We start from the raw sequence: 12,762 nt of genomic DNA on the forward strand, positions 1-12,762 counted from the left end.
TTCTTTTTATAAAAGACAAAGTTGGAGAAGTCTAATTAAAATAGGACCCACGTGATATCGTGTCACGAAAAGCACAAGTATTATTCTACACGTGTTGGCCGGCAAGTCTCACGCGGACTTGTAGACCCTTCCCATCACCCCCTGTTCCCCCGTCCCAATCCCTTGGCCCCTTCTATACACTACGAGTGGGTGTGCAACGGAAGTCAGCAGAGGGACACCCTCGCCCTTTTTTCTCCATTCCTTTCTTTTATCACTATTTCCCACGCCCTCTTCTTGCCCTCCTCTGGCTGTCTATATAAAGGAGCGGACGCCAGCTGAGCTCCTCCTCAGCTCCAGCTCGCTTTCTTGCCACCAGACCAAAACAAAGCAACATAGCACCAGGATGGATGACATGGAAGCCGAGTACAACTTCTACTGGGAAACCAAGCGCTTCTTTGAGTCCGAGGAGCTCGACAGGTTCTCCCTCCCTCCCTCCTTTATGCTCTCCTTTCCATGAGGTTCTTCTCATGTCGATGGTCCTCTTTATAGTCTCCACGCCGCTCTCCCCCACCTTTCGATCAGCCAGCAGAACAGCAGGCACTCATGGTATTGGATGCAGTGCTGCAAGGAGCTTTTAGATTTGGGCGACTTTTGATTGCCCGCTAGTATGTCAGTTGGCTTGGTTTATACTTGGCTTGTAATGGTTTTCTGAGTTCGCAGAGGAGTTTCTTTGGAGTCACAGCTAGCTACCTTCTTTTCTTTCCTTTATGTGCCTTTTCTAACGACGAGACTAGACGCTTTAATTCCACTTCCATTTCTCCCCCCAAGTCATTTCAGATGCCTTCTTGAGTTCTTTTCTAGCTATTAGCCTATTATGGGATATTGAATAGGTTTCAAGTAGGTCAGTCTCCACCTGAAATGAGGCAATAGCTTCGGGTGTTTTAATAGCTCTTGGGTCAAAGGAATGGAATTCCTGTTTTGGGGACATCCCATCTTGCTACGTTTCATATCCTCGCTCGGTGGAATCATTTGAGTCATTTTATGTTTCCTTTTCCATTTGAATCTTTTTACTCTGCCTTCCCTCCTCCTTTTCATTCTCTCCTAGCGATCTGACTGGTGTTCTCTCAAATTGAAGCGGTTGGGGATTGGATGAGGCTCTCTCAGGCTACTACGACTCGAGCTCCCCCGAAAATGCCGCGTCCTCCGTGGCCGCGAAGAACATCGTCATGGAGAGGAACCGGCGAAGGAAGCTAAACGAAAGGCTTTATGCCCTCCGAAGTGTCGTCCCCAACATTACTAAGGTACGCAAACTGATTGCCCCACAGAAAGAACAAGTTCGCAACGAGCTTATAGTATCCTATATGAAAGAATGCTTTCGCCGATTCGAGTTTTCATTGAAAGTATTGGTCCAATCATGGTTCATTCGTCGCTTACTAATTGGTGGGCTGGCTGGCTGTAGATGGACAAGGCGTCAATCATCAAAGACGCAATAGATTACATCCAGGAGCTCCAAGAGCAAGAAAGGAAGATGCAAGCAGAGATGCCTGCGCTTGAGTTGGGGAAAGAAGAGAAATCACCGATTGGCGAAACCGAGCGCGGTGATGTAAGCTTCACGCAAAGGAAGAAGAAGAGATCCTCACGAGGCTCGCCCTTGGCTCCTGGATCCCCGAGCTTGCCATCCATCGAAGTAATGGACGTAAGCTCTCTTTCTCCCTTCAATTTTGACACCCAGTTTTTTTGGACTTCAAGAGTGTTCATGGAGGGAATGAGAAGGCGAAACAGATTTTTTTTGAATTTATTATTAAAAATTGGTTTTTTATTTTTTTAAAAAAATTATTTTTGTGTCGTATGCAGCTCAAAGTTTGTGAAGTGGGGGACAAGACTTTGGTTGTAAGCATCGCTTGCAATAGGAAGAGGGACACCATGATCAGGATGTGTGAGGTTTTTGAGTCTCTCAACCTCAAGATCATCACAGCAAACATCACATCTGTCTCTGGGAGCCTCCTGCACACTCTGTTTGTTGAGGTATCCTCTCTCTCTCTTTCTCTCTCTCTCTCTCTCTCTCTCTGGGGCATCAAGCATGGGTTGACTATTGACCAGATGACTGACTTAGTTGACTAGTGACCAGCTGGCTGACTTCTCTTTTTTCTGACCAATCTAATGCCTAACTTCCTCTAGAAACCTTTCTTAAGGGCAGCGAAAAAAATTAAACCACTGGATCCAAGTAAAAGTAAAAGGTGTTTCCCTCTCTCCTTTCACAATGTTGACCCTTCGATCCTCAGACCCCACATAAATCTTCATCTGCTGCACGAATCTCAAAATAATCACCATGCAATCTAACATTAGATTCACAAGATCCGAAAGATACAACCTCTGTCCCATCAATATTAGTTATTTTAGCTATTCGGTAGTTCTTTCAGCCCATGTTTAAACTGCAAAAGTTTTGTTTGTTGGCAACAACAAAGAATCATACCTGACTCAGCTTTTTTGTAGAGCATGTGTTATTTCTCCCTACAATGTTTAGCTGATTCTTCACATGCTCTGTCTTGTCTCTCGCTCTTTATGTATTTTATTCCAGCCCAACACTTTTGAAGCCAAATTATTTGAAACTGGCAGCTGTCGCCTGTTGCAATCTAGACTGCAATTTTGGAGGAGATGCCTCAGGAAAGTTTATTGGCATGTGCTAATTTGGCTTCTTGTTTTTTTTTTCTACATCGTTTCCACTTGTTTGTCACATGGTCTGCTTCCGGTTCGCACACAATTCACGTGATTGAAAAGGATTGTCATGAGAAACTTGTCGGATTCGTTGGAATCAGCCTTATCTGTCATCTGTCGCATCATACGGCCCGCGGCCACGCTGTTGTCATTCAATCATGTGATTTTAATTTAATTCGTGAAAAAAACTCATATAATATAGAGATAGCAAACATGTGGATGATATCATCTGACAATGTAGTAACTGTTGGTGCTGTTGCTGCTTTTGTTTTTTTTTAATTTTTTGTTGTTGTTGAGAGATGTAAGGGCCCCCCATCAGAAAAGAATTCTTTTACAAATCATAACTTGGCCAAGTGGGTAATTGGCTTCATCGTGTAGTCTGATAAAAAAATTTAGTTCCATTTCAAAATAGATGAGCCCAATTAGAGGTACCAGTATTGATCTATTGATATATTTTTTTGGCACAATAATAATTTTTAATTTAAGAATCAAAAGCAAAAACTGAATATTGTTTTTCCAAATGAGTTCTTTGACTGAAGATGACAATAATTCTACATAGCCAGCAAAAATTTTAGGTGCACATTTCTACGTAATTTAACTATTTATTAGCATTTCATAATTCACAAATACTGTGACAATATGTGAATCGTAGGTTCGGTATTGTATCTTTTCTACTAAAATTTTATTTTTTCTTGTCTCTGATTGTTTTAGATTTTTGTTATTAATTCTATTATGTTTAGGGTTAGCATGTCGTTGTTATTAATTCTATTACGTATTTGAACTGTATTTTACTCATAGCTAGCCTTTCTATAAATTAGCTAACTTGCTTGAACAAATTATTTGCGTGTAGACTGATGAGATGGATTGTGCTCGGTTGAAGGAAAAGATAGAGGGCGCCATTGCCGAACTTGATGGCTCTAGAAGCCCAGGGAGTTCAATGAGTTACTAGATAGTGGAGAGGACCTGCTGAAGCTATCCATGCTTCTGTAGCCCTCTTCGATCTTCTCTCTTTATTGTCAGCAAAGAGAATGGTTCTCGTATTACTCTCTAGTTAATTTTTTTTTTCCAGCCTTCTTGGTGTGTAGAGGGCTGTTATTAGAAAAAAGATAAGTGTAGGCATTCGGTAAATTTCCGTTTTCAATACTATTTGTAACGGGCTCTAAAGGATACTTAACTGGTGTGATAGTAACTTAGTCTTCTTCTTCAATATGAGGAGTGGATTCTCTTTCCTTATCATTCTACATGTACTTTACTCTTATGCCTCTGCCTTTATCTACATGCACATTTATATTACAACAAGAAATAAAAATACAAAATAAGGAGGGAAGGCAGCACAAAAATTCTAGAGAAGGTGCTAGAGTAGTTAGTATGATTGGAGGGATTCCCAAGTATTCATCAAATAAACAATGAGATGGATAGATGCATTAATTAATCCTTAAAACAGTACTAGCAAACGAATTCAATTTGTAGATTGAGGAGATGCCTAATTTCATATACAGATAGAAACTAGTAGAATTATAAGCTACATAGGTGATGGTCTATGGGGGAATCCAAAGACTTTTTGGACAAAAAAGCCAATAGACAATCTAAGAAAGGAGGGGTTTTACAATGAGGTCAATCATTGTCTCCCCCAGGCTTCATCTCCCTCTCCCACTCCCTTTGATCCCAACACCTTAATGCGAGCAGAAGCTTGGCGGCAGAGGCAGGCCAGGATGGGGGGAAGTGGGGCACGGAAGTGACAGGGTTGAAGGAGGATTTATGGAAGTTTAATGCAAGATTACTTTTAGGACTTAGTCTAAAATGTTTGGTAATTTACAATAGTTTACGTTTTCACCTCAAAAATTTGAACCAGGTTCGTTAAGTAGCTTGGCAGGACTGGCTCAAAAATTAAAGTAGAAATTTTATATAAAAAAACTAGAGAACCTAAATTTTATAGATGAGTTAGTATTGTTAGAACAATTCTCGCTATCAGGATGCAGTACCAGGATAATCATTGCAGCAGGAATTTTTAGAAGAAATACCTCCACGGACTTGAGCATTACAGCCAAACATTATATACCATCTCACGTAGAACACTATATATACATATATTGCTAAGACGGGTGGCTCACACTATTTTTAGTATGAGCACACCTAAAAAATTCAAGAAGTGGCCTAGAACACCGTACTTCGAATGTCAAATGTTACCGATGAAATAAAGTTTTTAGCTTGTTCTGGTAATCAGGGTGCTGAGACTAGTAAAAAATCCAACACCTCTAATTCAAATTTGAACTACTTGGGGAATACTTGGAGGGTGTTAGAGTTGAAACACATTAGCAAACTTAAAATTGCATTAATTTCATTATCTTTAACCTAGTGCCAATGATTAGGCTTGCCAACACTAGAAAAGTCCAAATATTAGCCCCCCTTATAATTGAACCAGTCACAGGTATGCGGAGCCGGAACCAATTCATAGTCACCTGAGAACATCTAATGCTGCAGAATTAATAAGTACACTACCCATAATTAATAAAATGGGTAGTTGCTGATGAAATTATTAGCAAGAAAAATATTTATTTAGTCAGATGGTGCTTGCTCCCTGGTGCCGAACACCAGCGTTCCGTATGTTAGGTTTCCGACCAAGTTTTTAGATGAGAAAAAGGAATTGGGGGATCAAGTCGAAATTTTTTTTCAATCTGCCATGCCAGCTGGCAGCAGCAACGGCTAGCTCACGCCGGGCGTCGCTTCCGAGATCCAACAGTCCACGAATCCGCGTTGGCGAACCCACCCACCTGTCCCACGTGGGCCGCGTGCCGGGACGCAACGGTCCATTCTTAAGGGTACCAAACAATCCTCCCCAGCCATTTAGTAAAGGGGAGTTAATCGATAATTAATGGATTCATATGAGGGTAATTCCGTCACTCGGAATTATTGGATCGCGCCCGTCCGATTTCAGAAGGGAGACCCTAAATTACGAAATAGTCCTCAGGAAACCCAAAGAATCAGGGAATTAGAGATGCCATTCCTAAAATCATAGGCGTATTTTCGTCATATAAATTGAACTGAAAGATCCGGTGTCTAGGGCCGTCCACCACTACACATAACTGAATCCCTCGAAAGTCGCCACGTCATTGTAATATCTTGGCCCCTCCGCTTCTTTTTGTTTTCCCCAATCATACGATTTCGCTACCCGCCCCCCCGGTGGATCGAGTGGAGTCGGAAATCGAAATCTCTTGAGGTTGCTTTTCAAGGTAAGGAATCTCTCTTTCCTTCTTTCTCGATTTCTTTCTAATTTCTTGTTATTGGATCCAAGACCTGAGTTTTATTTGTTTCTTTCGTTCTTGTTTTCTTACGGTTTTTAGGGTTTCCCCATGCTGTTGGGATATTTGGCAATTCTTGGTTCTCAATATGATTTTCCCTCCTTGTTTCTTTATTCTATTTGATTTCTTGGATGAATGATCCGAAAAGGTTCCATCTTTTTGACCGCTATGATATAATCGGTTGGTATTTTTATTGTTTTCCCTCTTTCTTTATCTGCATTTTATGGAACATCCTTGAAAAGGTACCATCTTTTTTACCGCTATGATATAATCCGTTGATTTTTTATGGTTTTCCCTCTTTCTTTATCTGCAATTTCTTGAACATCCTTTCTTTTCCTTGTTTTTTTAGTAACATACTCACCCACCAGAAGCAACTTATCCAGTATTGTGTTCTTAGTATTCACTCAATTTATAGTTTCATTTGATATTTCTTTTCGTACGCAGGAACAAGTTGGTCTTCCCCCTCTCAAAAGCAAGTTGGGGTTTTGCTTTTGATTTTGTAAATTCTCTTTCATTATGGTATCTTTGACAAATCTTTTGTTTCTTTCTCTCTTCCGTTGAGATTTGATTTCTATGTTCTCGTTCTCTTCTTGTCACGATATACAATAAATATGGATATGCGACTCACGCAGACACTCTCTAGTCGGGCTTTTATTGATAAACCATCAACCTATGTCCTCACAAGTCACAAGTTCCCCTGATTTTTTTCGCAAATTTTTAATTTATTTTTTACAAGGCGAGGCTGTGGAAACCAGGGGGGTGCTGCTGTTGCATAGTTCATCTCGCTTAGAATATTGATTCTACTGAGATCTTCGTTTTCTTTCTTTTAGGCATATGGATTTCAATCCAGTAAAGTTGGGTACTATAATTGATTTTTTTAATATTTTCCTTATGGTTTCACTGAGCAAAAGAAGAATGCTTGTTCCTTTGATGTAATGGTTCGCGTACTTGAAATTTCAGGCTTTGATGTTTCTTCATTATACTTGTGATTTAGGGTTTCTACTAATACTAGATATATTCTTCTCTTTTATAATTTCTCCTAACCTTATTGTAAAAGGGCTGTATATTCTTTTTTCCTAAATTAAGTGTTAGTTGGTTATTTTTGTTTCATCTTTCATTGTTGTTCATGCCTAATATTATGTCTGTGGAAATTGGCCAATGATCGTTAATGTTCTATCACCGGAAATTGTTGGAATTGGAGGTTTTAAGTATCATTATAATCAGAATCAGGAAGTCTTATTCATTTTTTTTAAAAAAAATTGCATCTCCTTGTGAAGACTTAACAATTATATCTAAATCAATTTTGCTGAGAGATTTATGGGTCTGGCCTCTAGTCAGGCTTTAGTAAAGTCGAAATTAGATTTGACTCTATGCCTTGTAAGTTGATGAGCTTAGTTATTATAACTTTTTCTTTCCTTATTTTTTTTGCAAGTCAAAATCATGATGTAGCTTGCAATGATTGCATGCTTCCAAGAACACAGTAATGATTCGGAGAATAAGATATGGTATAAGACTAGGGTCTTGTCAGTTTCAGGATGAGTTCCACTAAAATGATTGTATGACTGCGCCTGGATTGGATAATATTTCATGAAAATGTATACAACGAACAACAATAGAAGCCTTGTTGGTTTCTGCATCTATGTTGATAGTTGTTGAAATTCCAATAATGTCCTCCATTTTTGTTCCCCCTTTTTTCTTGATAGGTAAACTCCTCTGCTTGCTCATTTTCCTTGGTATTTTTGACAGTTGGATGTATTAATTGGAAGTTGCTCTGTATATCATGCTAATTTTCTGCTGCCGTTAAAGGTATATTGGATAATTCTAAGGAATGGCAGCTCATAAGTATGCTGGAACAGAAAATAAATTTTAAACCTTGTCAGTCAGCTTGTCGAAGCTGATTGCTTTTTCAACATGCAGAGTAAGCTTTACTGCTTTTTGGCTGCCTGATAATTCTTGCTGGTCGTCTTTTGCTCTTAGAATGCATGAAGGACTTGCAAGCTTCCAAATTTTGTGCTAGTAAATGAAGCACCTGTAGCTCATCTTGGTGGCTGTGTTGTGTTGGTTAAGGTGCCCCTTGTATTGTTGGACAGATGATGGCCGTTGGTAGAAACAATTTCCTTACTCATCTTGTGTCTCATCCATTATCTATGTATCTTTTACAACTTGTTTCATCGTGGTCGTTCTTATTTATCATCTGTGTGTGTGTGTGACAGAGAGAGAGAGAGAGAGAGAGAGAGAGGAATTATTATAATCCTTTCATATGTTGCTTGTAATTCTCTCTGTTCTGTTTAGCACTTCTTTTCAGTCCTGTGCCTTGCAATCTGTTTTCATATTTATGAGTGTTTGGCTGGCATAATGAATTAGGATACGATGTTTGATATGCCGAGGGCATCTTTTTCTTTACAATCTTGGACCTTGAGACTTTTTTGAGAGTTGTGTTATTGCTATTGTCTTTCTTTGCACTTTTGGGCCTTGAAACTTTTTTGAGAGTTTGGTGTTATTGCTATCATCTTTTTGCTCTGAAGAAAACAATACTGGCTAGACAATCAATTTTTAACCGTTGCTTATTCTATATTAATGCAGGCTTTGTGATCTTATTTACTTGGAGATCATTCAGCAATAATAACTACTGAAACATTGGCAATGCTACAAGTAATATCGTCAGACCTGGTGCATATTTCTTTGGCAGCTAAAAGATAGTCTACCCTAGAGACTCCTTGGGACAATGGTAAATATACACTTTGGTGTTTCACTTAACTAGCTTCCCTAATTTTTTTATACAGTGGAAGTGAATGCACTTGATGTATATATTTATCTAAATATCTTGCCCTTCAAGGTCTTTATTTTAATTATCTGAACCCATGTTTTATGCTTCTCTTTTCATTATATGTTAGTCTTAGAGAAGTACACAATAGTTAGACATGCATATGTGTTGCATATTTCAGTCCTCTTAAGACTGTGTATAGTTTACCTAAGCTATGTGGCACTCTGTTCTAGTGGCATTTATATAGTCCGTTTTTTTTGACAGGCAGCAAATGAAAATCTACCACCCAATGTCATCAAACAGCTTGCTAAGGAGCTCAAGAATCTCAATGAAACACCACCAGAAGGCATTAAAGTGATTGTAAATGATGACGACTTTTCCACAATATACGCTGATATTGAAGGCCCTGGTAGGTCACAGCCATGAACTGCATCGCTTCTTACACCCTCAAGCTTTTGATATCATGGTTGACGAGTTGTTTATGTATCTGAAAATTGTAGCTGGAACTCCATATGAGAATGGTATCTTCCGCATGAAGTTGTTATTATCTCATGACTTCCCTCAGTCACCTCCCAAAGGTATGCCTTTTATACTGGATATAAGACATTTCTAGTTTATTGCATGACCTTTCTCATAAAAAATGGAACATTTGTATCATCTCTGCTCCACATTTTTATAGGTTACTTCATGACAAAAGTCTTTCACCCAAATATTGCAACAAATGGTGAAATTTGTGTGAACACACTGAAAAAGGATTGGAATCCTAGTCTTGGATTGCGGCATGTTCTTACCGTAAGTTGTCAATTTGGTGTCTTTGCACAGCAAGATGGCTTTTTTAAAACTGTCTCAGTACAGTCAAATTTGGACCTTGAGGAATGCCATTATGATCTATAATTTTTTCCCTTATTCTGGTTTTCATCTCGGTGTGTGGAAGTTCTAACATAATTGAGTGCACATCTGCGCTAATGACAGGTTATCAGATGTCTGCTGATTGAACCATTCCCTGAATCTGCACTGAATGAACAGGCTGGCAAGATGTTGCTAGAAGATTACGAGGAGTATGCAAGGCATGCCAGGTCAGCTCCTTTTTAACAATTATTTTTCATAATTTTTCATTAGTTGAAATATTATGCATTGCAGTTGTTATTCTTCAACGGATAGTCAATAACATAGTAGAAAATAGTCATGTATTATTCTTCTGTTGCTTCAATTACTTCTAGTGTTCAACTAAAAGTAAAGATTCAGAATGTGGAAAAAGTCTGGAAAGTTGATGATATTGATGATGACCTTGTTTATGGAGCTACTAACTATGACGTATGTGCTAACTATGCATATGATGCCGAAAATAGACCGATTTGATATCACCCTTCAATTCGAATTAGCAAAAGCAATATGTCCTTGCATAATATGGATTCTAAACATTCATGATCTGTATGTGAATGAGTCGAATTAGAGAACTCTCTCTCTCTCTAGGGATTGCGAAGGATATTCCCCTAGAAATATTCTTATTATTGCTTCGACTTATATTCCCCAAAAAGTGGATCTTGCTCTAATAGCTCTAATAAATTAAATATATGTATTAAGATACGAAAGCTTCTTATTCCATGGCAACGAAAGCACTTTTTCATTTTTTCATACTCTTTTTTGGTTCATTGTCTAGGCATAACTTTATGTTATTCAATAGATCGATAGAAAATTCCTCAAATTCCTTATAAGGTGTTTCTATTATTGGCTTCGTAATAGAAAGTAAAGTTCTTGGAAAAGTGTGAATTAATGGGTTCTAATAATTCATGAAAGGTATTATCATATTCACACATTTCAATTATATGCGAAATCTATGAACGTTCTTTTTTGTTAAAAGTTTTTTTGTTTGAATCTTTCATTTCATTATAAGTAATTGGTTGGTCATACAATAAATATACTATAATAAACATCACAATTCCTTGTGGAAAAAAATAATTTGCTAAGATGGAAATACGAATATCATATTCCTACCAAGATAACTGGAAGCTCCAACAACTAAGAATCCTAGTGAACCTAAAAAAAGGATACAAGCCCATAAAAAATTACTTGTTCTTCGAGACCTTGTTATAAGATGTATCCATATATGCTCTGATCGCCAATTCATACTCTACTAGGTCTACTTGCATTTGATTGGAATTGAGAGAATAACCCAAATGAATTTTACTTTCTTAGATGCATTAACTTTCCATTTGATTCGAGCCAGAACTTCAAACACTTGTAAGAAAACGCACCAACTAGTATTAATTTGTAATTCATAGACAATTCTTGAGTTAGTCATGCATAATTGTGAACAATCATAAAATTTGATTTGTTTGCATGAATAGCTTGATGAATCGCTGTGCGAAGGAAAAGTACATGAATAAATCAAGAATATTCAATAATCTATAGAATTTGTATCCATTTATATAGTCCTGAGCAAATCCGATCTTTTTTCAGAAGGGAGGGGCGGGGGAGTTTTCCTTTCTCTCGCAAGAAGGAAAAAAGGCGAAAGTTTTCATGTTTCAATGTCTAATAAACTTTCACCCTACCCATCTTCCTAGGTCAGGATATGTGTCACGTTCTGAAAGCGTTGATGGTTTCTTCACTCTTTGACTGGGTGTTATAAAATTTAGTTTGTCCATGTCTATCTCTTTGTGAGATTTATAGTGTTCTTTCTCTATAGGCGAGAAATGTGGGCAGAAGGCAAGATCCACTTATTTGGTGATTCCATGTATAATTGCATGGAGGGCAATGCAGTATATAACTAAGCGAACTGTTCTTTTTTTCGTAGAGAGGAAGGTTCTCTTAATAAATCTGGGGAAGAATTTCTTCCTCCATTTGCGTCAAAAAAGGAAAGATTCACTCCCTTCCCCTTACCCAAGGGGAAGAACTTTGCATTTTGGCATGGTTGGTACATCATGTGGTTGGAAGCGAAAGTTGCTAGTCTCCTGGAGTGACTTTGCTTGCAACATAAGTCGCTTCAGCACATTTTGGAGAGGTTAAGGCTTAAATTGGGGACTTCAGAGACTGCTTCCACCAAACCAAACACACAGAAATCGTTTTTGTGATCTGACTTCTTTCACTTTTGGCCACTGATGATGAACCAATGATGCCCTCAATTTCTTAACAAGAAAGCTTTTGGAAGATGAGAATATCAGCAATCATGGGTAACTGACACCAAAATGAATTGAGATCTCAGTTTATTTCAGCTGAGATGGGATATTTTGAATCTTGATCGACTATGTCAGGGCAAGAAGTCAAAAGCTCAGCTAAAATTGGCCAAGTTGGTAGTCTTTCAGTGTTGCTACAAGAGTTGACGCCTTCTCGGCATTGTCAGATGGGGCTTTCACCCCTCAATTGCCAGAAAACAAAATCTCAACCGATATAGTAAAACTGAAAACTGCTGTTTTTAGACATTGTTTTTGATATTTAAATTTGAAATCTATTTGAGATAGTAATCTCTTTCCCTTCTTTTATTAAGCATATAATAGAGAGCAATGATCTGAAGCTTAAGTTATTTAATGATGACCATGATGCTCATCATTGTTTTTACACAGAAATGTAGAAGGTGCTTATCGTTGGCTTTGCAACGACTCTGTTTCAGGTTATATACTGGTATCCATGCCCTCAAACCAAAATTCAAACCTGAGATAGGAGCAAAATCCGAGTCCACCACAGCTCGAAATGCTGATCAGAAGGATGCAGTTTGCAGCAGCAAGGCGCTGCTGCCACCTACTCCATTGACGGTCCAAGACCAGAATGTGGTGGTGGTGGTTTCAGCAGCAGAGCCCTCGGTCAGGGCAGCAGCCAGTCAGAGGAAGGAAGGAGTGGTGGCTGTGAAAGCTAACATGGATAAGAAGAGGATAGATGCGAGGAAAAAGAGCTTGAGGAGATTGTAGGGATGGAAATTGTTTTTGATAAATGTTCTTTTCCCTTCATTCCTAATTCCTGCAACAGTGCAATGAAAAACTTTCAGCATTTGTGCTCGAGTGGTTCCTATCA

At 38.5% G+C, this 12,762-nt stretch overlaps 2 protein-coding genes across 5 annotated transcripts; both read left to right on the top strand.

Annotated features, from left to right (window-relative positions):
- The first annotated feature begins 268 nt into the window (after positions 1 to 268).
- On the top strand, positions 269 to 3,930 carry LOC103722607 (transcription factor bHLH35). 2 transcript variants are annotated; one of them, XM_017846537.5, is made up of 5 exons: positions 269 to 456; positions 1,115 to 1,280; positions 1,439 to 1,666; positions 1,834 to 2,004; positions 3,545 to 3,930. In XM_017846537.5, exons 1-5 carry the CDS (start codon positions 383 to 385, stop codon positions 3,641 to 3,643), a joined length of 738 nt encoding a protein of 245 aa, XP_017702026.4. In that variant the 5' UTR covers positions 269 to 382; the 3' UTR covers positions 3,644 to 3,930. The 2 variants fall into 2 exon arrangements, with proteins under 2 accessions (XP_017702026.4, XP_008811438.4); XM_008813216.6 differs by having other exon boundaries at positions 291 to 456; positions 1,439 to 1,675.
- Positions 3,931 to 5,542: 1,612 nt separating this feature from the next.
- On the top strand, positions 5,543 to 12,762 carry LOC120111277 (ubiquitin-conjugating enzyme E2 22-like). Of its 3 annotated transcripts, none has more exons than XM_039127824.3 (7): positions 5,543 to 5,924; positions 8,577 to 8,721; positions 9,022 to 9,166; positions 9,258 to 9,335; positions 9,437 to 9,549; positions 9,730 to 9,833; positions 12,365 to 12,762. In XM_039127824.3, exons 2-7 carry the CDS (start codon positions 8,719 to 8,721, stop codon positions 12,657 to 12,659), a joined length of 738 nt encoding a protein of 245 aa, XP_038983752.3. In that variant the 5' UTR covers positions 5,543 to 5,924; positions 8,577 to 8,718; the 3' UTR covers positions 12,660 to 12,762. The 3 variants fall into 3 exon arrangements, with proteins under 3 accessions (XP_038983752.3, XP_088563947.2, XP_088563948.2); XM_088707821.2 differs by lacking the exon at positions 5,543 to 5,924 and adding an exon at positions 5,957 to 6,512; XM_088707822.2 differs by lacking the exon at positions 5,543 to 5,924 and adding an exon at positions 6,190 to 6,492.

Source organism: Phoenix dactylifera, chromosome 11 (assembly GCF_051530095.1).
Source record: "Phoenix dactylifera cultivar Ajwa chromosome 11, Ajwa_hap1_PhDact_Kaust_v1.1, whole genome shotgun sequence".
Lineage (NCBI taxonomy): Eukaryota > Viridiplantae > Streptophyta > Magnoliopsida > Arecales > Arecaceae > Phoenix > Phoenix dactylifera.